This window comes from Pseudopodoces humilis, chromosome 1, assembly GCF_049639895.1.
Source record: "Pseudopodoces humilis isolate 2021_Gansu_Grassland_sample_001 chromosome 1, ASM4963989v1, whole genome shotgun sequence".
In the NCBI taxonomy this organism is placed as follows: Eukaryota; Metazoa; Chordata; class Aves; order Passeriformes; family Paridae; genus Pseudopodoces; species Pseudopodoces humilis.
Genome location: NC_142200.1, coordinates 38,565,292 through 38,577,439, shown reverse-complemented (window position 1 = coordinate 38,577,439; position 12,148 = coordinate 38,565,292). Strand labels below are relative to the sequence as shown.

The following is a 12,148-nucleotide window of genomic DNA, read 5'->3' as shown; positions in this document are numbered from 1 at the left end:
TTTTCTGAAAAACCTTGTTGTTTTTCATGCTGATTTCAATATCATGCCCCCATCCAGGCAAACAGGATTCTGTTACGAATCACATCAACCTAAAATGAGAGGAAAGTGTACTTAATTGGGATGTTTTGACCTTTTTCCTGCCACATTTCTTGGTTATACTCTCGTCATAATCCAAATTCCGCATGGTGGTCTTCTCCTGTGTTGGTCCTCAGGGTTATCACTAGAAATCTCACTTAGCTCTGTGCTCATATTTCTGGCTTTAGTGCAGTATAAGCCTCCTCAGTTCTTGATCCATAACTCACTTAAGATGAGTTTGAATGATGTAGCATTTGGCCAATCCTCTATTGCCTCTCCTGACCTCATTACCTTTTAGGTACCTTAGAGCCACAGTCCTTGGACCAAATTATGATTCCACTTATATCTTTCAAGCAAACTGCTTTGTATAAGTAACATTTTTAAAAGCATTTTTATTTTTTATTCTTTTTTTTACTTTACAGAAGGAGAGTGGAAGATAACTGTAGTCACTGGAGACTTTGAAACAGCTGGCACAACAGCAACAGTACTCCTTTATGCTTATGGAGAAAACAAAGCTTCTGGTCCTATTCTTTTGGGATCTGGGAAACAGCAGCTGTTTAATCCCAAGAGTGAAGATACATTTAAGGTATAATATGGCTGTTATATAAACACCAGTGAATTCAAAACATATGCAAAGTAGCTGTTCTCAAATCTAGATAGTAGAGGTAATAAAAAAGACTCAAAGAAACATGTTAGGATGATTAAGTATTTCTGAGGGAGTGGCTGACTTTTACAGCCATGAGTTTTGAGTCGGGCAATGTATTCTCAACTGCGTGTGGCAGACATGTCTCTCACAACCTGCTTCAAACTTGCATCTCCTTGATTTGCTAGTTTACCCTAGATGCTCATTTGAAGGAGTAAAAACAACTCTCTCTGCGTGTATGTGTTAAGGTAGTCCTGGTTATGGTTTGTGCTGCATATCCATCTTTGGAAGGATCCACTGTAAATTCTTCCAGGATCTTCCTCAGACTTCCACTGAAGCACACTGTTATGTGAACTTTTTCTTGGAGAAAGTAAGAAGGAAAGGGAGGGATGGCTAGAAACTAGAGGTAAAGCACATGGATTAAGTTAACTCATGATTTTAACTAGTGTTGTCCTGTTTTTCCAAGCAAATGGAGACATTTCTCTCTGCTGACAAAAAAAGTCTCTGAGATGTGCTTCAGAAACATGACATTTCTCAGGACTTCTACAAGACCCTGTAATTCCTGCCATTTTCTCTAGTTCACGCAGTTCTTTGGTCAGGATTGTACCTGTTGCAGTAGTTACATCTGTGGTATGTCACTCAGGTTTGAATAATTTATGCATAATAAACAGATGATGGGGAATCAGTGACAGATGGGACAGAAAGTGTCTTTTGATATCAAAATTAGCCAGCCACAGGGTGCTGGAAGAGATCAGCATAATATAATGGGAACAAAGAAAACATGGTCATGCCTCACAAAAATAATCAAAATATATAGTTTCAAAATCCCTGTAAGTTACACATACAACCATAAGAAATCACAGAGAAATGGTCCACAAAAAGAGAATGAGGCCAAACTATACTGCATTGTCTTAATAAGAATCAAGAACAGTAGTCTGATAGAAAGCACAGTTAATTGTGTAGTAACTTGGATACCTAAAAGTATACAATGAATATTCAGTAAAGTTAAAAATAATGAAAAAAGAAAATTAATAAAACTTGAGTAAATCAGCTGGTGCTCCTTATTAAGTTATCATTCTAGAACTTAATTTTATTGTTGCTTCTATTACTTTATAAAGCAAGTGTAACTTCATTAACCTTGGCTATCTCTGATTAAGGTTTGCCTAAATGAAATTAAAAACTGGCCGAAGTCCATTGTAATGCAGATATAATGTAACAAGGCTATTACCCTTGGAGATTTCCATATGATGGCAGTACATGAAATTCATTGAAGGCAATTTACAATTTTGTGATGGAGAGAGCTCTTGACTGGAGTTCTGGGTTCTAGGTTTCCACAAGACAGTCATATGTACTCTGCACAACACTTGCTCTTGTGGCTTGGCAATTTTTCCTACCAGGTGGGTATGTCAAGGATAAACAATGTGGGAACAGGAAAAATCCAGAATTTAAATTTGATGGATTTTCTTTTCTGCTCTGAATTGTTCCCGTGTGTTCAAAGAAACTACTTCTGGGTTGTGGATTTCTGCTTCTGTTACAATTCAGGCATAGTTTTTAGGGCATAATTTTTCTGTTGAGAGTCATTCCTTCTCCAGTAGAGGAATATCAATCTACCGTAAGTTACAGCTTTCATCACAATGCTGATCTGTTTCCTGCAACTTCCTCTGGTGTCACCACAGTCCCTGAGTATTTCTCAGTATTTCAAAAATAGTGATTTTGGCAGAATGCTGGGTTGCTCAAGACACTGGAGCTTTAATTATATTCTAAATGATATTCTCTGGAGCCCTGTATTCTGCATCATCATTCTTTGAAACATGCCGAACTATCTCTTATGACTGTATAGAATGTTTGATAAAGAAATTCTTTTTAAAAGTATTCTTTTAATGTTTGGTCATGCCAAATATTCCCTTCTGTGTCAAAAAGAACTAAGCATAAGACTGTAAGCCTATTATGTCCTGTAAAAGCCAGCTGCAATCTCTCAATTTTTATTACTTCTATACATAATAATTCTATACCTTTGGGTACAAGTTCTGCTTTTCTAGCAATAGCGAAGTCAGTAAAAACACTGACTGGTTCAGTAGATCTGCTTTCAAAATACTGCTCGCCTTAGTGATGGTGGCAGGACCTAGCATTTCCCTAACAAGCCTTTTTCCATGATTTGCTTTGTGAATTTGCTTCATTATCAGCTCTTCAATCTCTTTACGACAACATTTGTTTTAAGAATCTCAACACACTGTCAATTTTTAAAAAAAATTCCATTATATTAAACTACTAGAAGTGCTGGATTTTTTCCTAAGGAAGCTTCAAAATTTTCAGTTTAACCTTAGGTTATATTTTGTGGTTGGTGGCTGTCTTTGTAAGGAAGGTAGCTGTTCCATGTTTGCAAGTACAGAACATGAAGTATGCATGATATTTTAGGAGCATTGGAAACTGAAATCCATCCCTGGTGTGAATTTTGCTGCATGAGCTCATTTTTCTAACTTTTAAAGCTGGTGCCACATCCATTTACATGATTTAGAGTTTCTTCATCTGCATAAACAATCCTTTAAACTAATCCTATGGTCTAGGGTAAATAAAGAAAGTAATATACGGAGATGAAAAGCAGTGCTCCTATAATGCTTGAAGAGATACCTAATACCATAAAATAAATAGTGCTCCTATGATGAGACTGTTAAAGGATTAAATACAGCCATTTTCCTTCCACTTCCACTTTACTTTCTCTGTTAAGAGCTGTGTTCATCAGGTGCACCTTCATGCTGTACTGCATCTCAGGAATGTGTGACACTTAGAACTTGATCTGTTGTTTTTCATTTTGATTTCCACCTGTTTAAATAAAATTATCAGTTATTTTAAATAACCTATACATGAATAATTAAAACTTCTTTCTTTAAAATCAGCCCTACAGACTCTAAGAATCCGTTGTGTTTCACTGTGAGTCTTCCGTTCCTGTACTCTGGATCTGTAGTCATTTGTTCATCAGTCAAAACTGAGATCTCCAAAGTAAAATGAGAAGCGCTGAGAAGAAAACTAAGTGCTGTAAAAATAGGTTGAAACAAATCCATTTTCATGCTTTTGCTCGTGATGTTCAAATAAAAGAGGCTGAAATGAGCTCAGTTAGAATCTTTCCAGAGTGGGAAGATTGCAAAAGTGAACATAAGCACTAATGTAGCTGTCCACACTCTTAACCATGAGACTGATGATGTCTAAAAGCTGGACATTGCTTGTGTCCTGCTATTTGCTAGCTGTCCCTGTTTTCCATAATGACCATTTAGGTCCAGAACCAGTTGAATAAAACTTAAAGAAGGCCAGGCTTTAGTCATACCTGCTTAAGGCAGCATAAAAGTCATACTCATGACTGTTACTCCACTTGAAACTGTCACTGTCTGTGAAATGCATATGATAACAGGATGAACCTCATCCCTTACTGAGATAAAAAGGAGAAGTATGTAAAATGATCTTCATCAGCTATGGGCTGTGCATTGAACAAAATTTAGCTTATTCCAAGAATCAACAGAGGATTGCAAAGAGCTCACAAAAAATCTTGGGGAAAAACAACTCATCTCATCTTCAAAAAAAGGGAGTAGGGAATGTGGTGTTACTTGTTCAGTAATTAGGCAGTTATCAAGGGTAGAAATATATATATATGTATATGTATTTGTATATGTATATGTATATTTGTACTTGCTGTAGGTATAATTTGATTAACCCCACAGTAAAAGTTCTTCCAGAGCTTGAGTGCACTGGCAAAGAAAGTGTTTTAACAGTCACTGTGCAATGAGCTGTATTTGTTTACCCAATCTATTTTTGTGACCAAAGCAAGTATGAAGTAGGAAAAAATAATGCTAATCTTTGTATGGCCTTTAATCCTATTCCTTACATGTCTATATCCATCCTTTTTTGTGACACTCTTACGTTTCTGTGTGAGCACCTGTGACATACTCTAATTCTTCTGTTAGTGTGTAACTGTGCCAAGTTTTTTGGGCACAATTAACAAATTCAGACATCTGGAAAAAGCGAGCAGCATGGGTGGACCCTGGGTACTGTACTGGTATAATAGTTATTGTATCAGTTATTTACCTGTACATTCACAATTAAAAAATATTGTCTTCTTCCAAACATTTCTCTATTATATGATGATGCTGTAGAAGTTAAACTAATGCAGTCAATGATTTTTCTTTCTTTTGGGAATCCAACTGCTGAACACGACTTCTCTGAAATTCTGTTAATGAAGTGGCCTTACATGAAATTAATAACTGTCTGTCAAGCATATTCTCTGCTGGGTCTGTTAGACATTAGGATTTTGGTGCAGCTGCTTCTGAAGTGTTGATTTATCCAAATGATTTTCATGCTAGCCTGAGTTTATCTCAAAGAGATTGCAGGATGCTTTCTGGGCAACAGGAAAACAGTGATATTATTTCACTTATTCTAGTATATAAAAGAGAAATGGTGTCATTTTATGTATTCTTTCCCTCCTTTTATTGAAGTATCTTTCCACTGAACCATTTCTTGTTCAGATCAGGAACTTCACTTTTCACTTAGTCAAACACCTTAAGTACATGAAGATAGGTCATACCTACTCTACTCAAAATATCACAGGTGTGCTAGGGACCAAAAAGTGTATTTGCATAGCTCATTTAAAAATGGAATTAAAATTTAGTCCTTGCATCCTCTTTAGGTAGAACTTCTTGCTGATAAACCTGGATTTAAATTTATGCTTAGAGACAAAGTGTAAAATATGAGCTGTTTTAAGCTTCAATTTCAAAAAGTAAGGCCAAGTTGTCTAACATGTGATTTAATAAAAATGTTCCCATTGCTGACAGTAAGAAGATTATTTAGTCCTATAAATAGTAACAATGAACAAAGCATATAGATGTGTGTATTGTTTAGCAGGTCAGTCTGGTTTAATAATTTAGAATATGACTAAATCAAAGATGCTGCGTGTGAAAACATGGCCCTTTTGAAAGTGGTGGACAGTTTTTTCAATAATTTGTACTGGTACTTGAACCATGAAAAATGATGTGTTGATATTATTGCCTGCAGCAGTGAAGAAAAGTGCTACAAAGACAATAGAATTACCACTATCATTGTAGTCACAATGGTATTTTTAAGTTTATTAAGTGCTGGCAGTCTGTCACATAAGCAAGGTCTATATGAGGCACATCCCCTTTACAGGACTTAACACAAATTGGTTGATGCATCAGAAGGAATTTCACAATCAACAAACAAGTTAACTGCAGATGATGATTCAGGTGTTTTGCAAAATCTTTTTCTGGGAGAGGTTTTTGTAGAAGGTATTTGTAGAAGAATTCTCTGACAGATCACCCCTAAGAAGATCACCATACCTGATGTTTGTGGTGTCTAGATCTCTTTTGCTCAATCTGTGTTTCCATGACCTTATTTGTTACCTCTGCAGTTTAGGTTTTATTTATGTTCTACAGGTGGCTGATATAAGCCACATCATAATGGAATTTGAATTTCCCTTCATGTCCAAATTCTACTACATCGTTACAATTCATAACTCTTGATATCTCAACTGAATTTTAGAAAAGTAGCAACTAACCCAAAATGAACAGAACATTTTAGAAAAAAATAAGGAATTCCAGAGTGGTGCCTTTTTCTGAGGATCTTGAAATTTATGAACAGAGTTTTGCAATGTCCCTGTAAGAGACACGTAAATGTTGTCCTTGTTGTAGAGTTGAGAAAGTGAAGCAAAAAGGGCTTGTGAATTTTGTAATGTTTCTTAGGAAGCCTAAAGCAGATTCAGGAATATAATCTAGCTGCATGATTTTTTCGTCCTGGAACTCATCCTTTCCTCTTTGGACATTTATTACAGACTGATCAGAATGGCTGTTTCCATATAAAAAGGAATGTTACTTCTGCAGCTTTAATGCTGGAACATCATAAAACAGCTAGACTGCAGTTTTTGTAAGCACATTGTTTACAAGGGTGACAAGTCAACTTTGTTCTACAACTTTTTACAGAAAGTTCTGGCTGTGAAAGTAGATTTCTAAATGCCAGGTTGTGTTCAAGTCATGCAGAAGTTCAAGGCAATTTATTCAACACAGGAAAGGAAGAAGCAACCTCAAGACACTGTTTATGTTGTCAAAAGAATATCGTTAGCTCTACAGTGTTATGAGAATATTTTCCTCTGCATTTCACTGCAAGAGCAAAATTTGACATACATTTGATGGGATTCCAATTGACAAAAAATAACGTGTTAGCAAGTCAATACCACTGAGAGACCAATGTGATGTCTGATCTGACATCAAGATGAATTGTTCCAAGCCCTAAATGTGCAACTGGTACTGAAAATAAATTTCTAATTGTATTATACATCTTTCCGAACATCATATACAATTGATTTCCCCTCTGCCATTGCCTAATTTCCATCTAAGAATAAACTTGACATTTTCCCCCCAAGTCACTGATAAACAATTATTCAGAAAAAGAATGTTATGCAAAAAGATTAAGCATATTATTAAGCATGTTGTCAAATGGGCAGTGTTCTGTGTTTTGAATTATTTTTGAGACTTTTCAGACTCAGAAATATGCCATTATCTGTAAGTCCAGCATAGTTTATCATATCAAAAACCTCTTAATTTGTAAGTAGACAAGGATGCTTTATACTGTTTCTCTCTTTAACTGAAGACAAGCAAATATATTTGACTTGAAACTTTGGGCAAATTCTCCTTTAGCACTTAGCTTTCTTAATTTGGTTATATCATACCTGCTTTTAGAGTGTAAATGTTGGGGAAGGATAGGAAGTATAGAAAGACACAAGGACATACATGTTTAGAGATGCTAAACAGGACTTCAACAAATTTAATTGAACTAGTTGCAACTAGATGCATCTCCTGGAGAAACCTAATGGTCTGGACAGAGCTTTCTGTTCTCTCCTGATTTTTCTTGAAACTTCATTTGATTAGGTTTGATGGATTACTCTCTTGCTTATCCAGTAACAGGAAGTCCCTACATGCTGATATGGTGATGAATGGGCTTCATCATTCCCTCTCCGTTTTCAAACTGCTTCTTCTTTTTTCTTTTTCTTTCCTTTCGCCCCTTTTTTTTTGGTCAGCTCTCCTACATGTGCTTATTTTTGTGATATTTTCTCCACTTGTACCAGTGGTCTGCCAAAGGTCATCTACTATGCAGCTGGAAGGTTGAGGGAGGTGATTCTGTCCCTCTATTCTGCTCTCGAGGGACCCCAGCTGGAGTGCTGCATCCAGCTCCAGAGCTTCCAGAACAAGAAGGAAAAGGATCTGCTGGAGCACAGCAGGATGAGAAGCACCAGAAGGACATGTTCATTGTCTTTGCATGGAAATTCACCTGGAAACATATCTCCCATCTTAGAGAGATATATATATATATATCTCAATATATCATATATATATATCTATATATATATCTATATATCATATATATATCATAATATGATAAATCAATATAATTTAAAAAGTTTTAGCTTCACTTTTGAGCCAACTCATATGATAAATTCTATAACTCATATATATATATATATATATATACACTACAAATATGCAGTATTTGCTCTATCACTGTTGCAGTTTGCTTCATAGCCAAATGACTGGTTAGATGCTTCAGAAATTGAAAAGGGCTCTTTACTAGAGTTTCCTGTTAATTAATCATGGTAATGATTATTGTATACAATAATCCGTGATGGCTGTGATGCTTCTCTTTCAACAGGGATTAAACCAGAATTTAATCATGGCCATGAAGGCACAAGGTATCAGTGTTTTGTTTACTAAATTGCCCCTTAACACTTCTGCACCACAAACAGCAGCCAGTGCCTACATTTCAGCAGAGCACCACCTTTGTTGTTTACCAATACCGTACTCTACTCAATTTGCAATGAAGGTTGTGAGTTCTAATATATTTTTATGTATATTTTTATATATATTTTTATATATATTTTCAAGGAAACATTAGCAATCCCTTGCCTACTGGAGCAGTCTCTGTTTTGCAGCTGGGTGACACTTATAAGGGTAACTAAGCCTGTATTCTGGCTACATTTGTGGCTAGTTTCAGAGCATTTTCACAGAATCACAGAATCATGAGGCTGGAAGAGACCTTCAAGATCATTGAGTCCAACCCTCAATCTAACACCTCAACTAAACCATGGCACTGAGTGCCACATCCAGTCTTTTTTTAAACATATCCAGGGATGGTGACTCCACCACCTCCCCAGGCAGACCATTCCAGTACTTTACCACCCTTTCTGTAAAAAAATCTTTTTCCTAATATCCAACCTATATTTCCCTTGGTGCAACTTGAGACTGTGACTTCTCGTTCTGTCAGCTGCTGCCTGGAGAAAGAGACCAACCCCCACCTGACTACAGACACCTTTCAGGGAGTTTCAGAGAGTGATAAGGTCACCCTTGAGTCTCCTTTTCTCCAGGCTGAACAACCCCAGCTCCCTCAGCCATTCCTTTTTATCTGCTGCTGTAATTCTGCTGTGAGTATTAGCAGCATATCTTTGAGGTACATGGTTTTATTGCATTAATGCTATAATTGTATCTTCAGTTGGCACATCTTACTTTAACATACGGTTTTAATATAGCAAAACCTACTACAATGGTCCTAAGTGTGACTCTGTACAGACTTTTTACTACTAGCATGCATGTCATGCTCTCACCCTATGAGACTGAGTTGTGCCAGGCTTGCCTCAGGGATGTTTGTTTCCTTTATGTTTTGATGTGAAATAGTTCAAAATTGCAATAATAGTAAAGAAAACTACTATTTTTTATTCTTTTTCACTTGGTGATTTTTTTCACAATTACCATGACCTTTCAAATACAACACTGATAAAAAAAGTTAAAAAAAAAAAAGGTTGAAAATGGTTAACCCTGCTTTTGTGCTTAGATTCCTTCCATCAGAATTGCCCAAAATACTTCTGTGACCCAAAACATAGTGGCTGCTATTTCAAGGCTGCAGTATTCAATGCGACATAGTCTTGTTTTATTGTTTAAATTTGCTGCAGTGTGGCATCAGCACTTACAGAAACAGTTAACCCTGACACCAGTGCACATAAAAACAGAAGTCAATGAGAAAAGTAGCAGACAGATAAGTGGTAGGAATAGTTAATAGGGTTCTGCTGATAGTAACTTTATGGACTTGTATGATTTTGTGTAGCAATGACTGAACTTATTTCTGCTTGTTAAAGTGTTTCTCTAGAAATAGAGATTTACATTATAACACTAGAAAACGGTTCCTTGAAGAGGTCTGGAAACAGACTGGGTTGTCTGAGACCTTTACTCACTTTAAATAACGTGGCACTGAAGTCAATAAAATTACACTTTGTGTTTTTACTCTTTGTCTCTGGGATTCATTGTCTATTAAGGCTTGCATTTCTAACAAAACTCAATTACTCTTGGCTATGTTAGCTGCACATTTAGCTTGCATGCCAAGTATAACAAGGATGGCTAAAGACAGCAGTGTAATTTGTTATTAAAATCTGGATAATTTTTGAAACTTTTTTTTTCAGATTAATCTCAGAGATCTTGGGCAGCTATATAAAATCCGCATTGGCCACGACAACACTGGAAATGATCCCAGCTGGTACCTGAAGGAAGTCAGACTTGAAAGAACAGTCCCTCTTTCTGATGAAGAGATTTGTCTCCCCGTAGAGAGCTGGCTTTCCGAAGACAAGGATGAAGGTGATACGTGGAGAGAAGTGGCAGTAAGAAGCCCTGCAGAGGAGCTCTTGCCATGTACGTGCTCAGTATTTTAGATCTCGTGTTCACTAACCATATCCTGTGAGTATATGACAGCTTCTCTTGTTTCCACCAGGGCAGCCTGCCCAAAAGCCAGTGTAACCATGGAGCAATCCCTGGGAATTGATCCTTTAACCCCATTCCTTTCCTTCCCAAAATCAGAATAGCTGTGACCAGGACATTATACCCTATAAAACGTTTGATTTCTCAGAGTGCCATACATGGCTGGTAAATACTGCTCTTTAGAGAAAGATATCGGGCAGGAAATCAAGGTATGTAATGTCATGTGATATCCAGTTCCCTTAAGCAAGTTTGAGATCATCCTTTCTTGTCCTGCATAAAACATACTTTACCAGAAATTCATGATCTGAATCATCACAGGTGTTTTCCAAATCAGGCTTGTGTCACAGCCATTCACATAGAAATTGTTAGCTGCAGGGTGACACTTTGGGACTTCAAAGTTTATGACAGCTTTAATGCACTTTATTCTCTTCAAGTGAAGTGGGAAATAGCCCATCATATAAGGTTATTATTTAAAAAGTCCTGAGCCATTAGAGAGGAGTAGGGATTCAGTATAATCACTATGTGTGTTTTTTTTTTTTTTATAGACTCTCTTTACATTAATAGAATGACAATGATGCAGTTGGTGTCCAATAATGTCTGCCAATGATAGGTCTTACATGGATAGGTGCTATCATTTAGCAAATTGGATTCAAACTGATGCAGTGAATTTTGCAAGGTATCTGGGATTCAGCTTTAAAAAAATCATCATTCCTTAAGTGACAATCAAATAATTTCAGAAGAAAATATTACAGAAGTGATAATCCATAACTCAAAAGAACATAATTCTCTGAAAAAAAATTAAGACTGTGAAGTGTGAATGTTTTATTACAGAGGCCAGAAGGTGCTAAGAAACATGTATGAGCCAGCTCACATTTCTGCTTTGCTCTTTATTTTTTTTTTATATTTTTTCAGAATAGTTACTGACTTAAATAAGAGATTTCAAAAAATGGGACTGATCAGGATGAACCAAATTTTATTATCATTGACATGTACCACAGTACCATATGCCACTCACAGTGACATATATGTCATTTACTGGTGCAATAGAAAAGCAGTGCAGAAGCCAATTAAGTTGTATGAACAATCAATTCAACATCAATAATTCAAATCTGCATTATGCAGTCTGAAAAACCTATTCATAGGAAACTATTAATATTCTGGTCAGTGCACTCTATTTATATATTTGTATATAAAAAATCAAGCCAGTTCTATCAAATGCTGGAAATATCTTTAAAATGGCATGTTTATTTAGTCTTTAATCATTGTATTACTGCATATTTCCTTGTGTTTAAAGGAAGAGGATCTTTATTAAAATATGTTTCAAGTATGTAAGAAAAGACACGTTTCCAAAATAACTTGGAAATTTCCCAAAACTTGAAGTTTTACTAATTAGTTATTGATTTTAGGAACATTTAAATTGAACATCAATACAAACTCAGCAAGGAGTCCAAAGGATTTCCTATTTATTTTCTAAAGAACAACCAAATTAAACACTATCCATTTTCATTTCCCATTTAGAAGCTAATTGCTTACAAGGACTGAACAAACCACATCAAGTCACTTTCCCCAGCAGAAGAAACTACACACTGCTAATTACTTGCTGAAAACTTGATATGATTTAGGAGTTTGTATTCTGTAC

General features: G+C 36.1%; 1 protein-coding gene across 1 annotated transcript in view; it reads left to right on the top strand.

Moving 5' to 3' along the window:
* The window catches only part of RP1 (RP1 axonemal microtubule associated), a 204,109-nt gene that overhangs the window by 97,635 nt on the left and 94,326 nt on the right, over nt 1-12,148 (top strand). The window contains exons 27-28 of the mRNA XM_088065349.1: nt 498-661; nt 10,218-10,443. Coding sequence (XP_087921475.1) covers nt 498-661; nt 10,218-10,443 — 390 coding nt within the window. The remainder of the gene's footprint in view (nt 1-497; nt 662-10,217; nt 10,444-12,148) is intronic.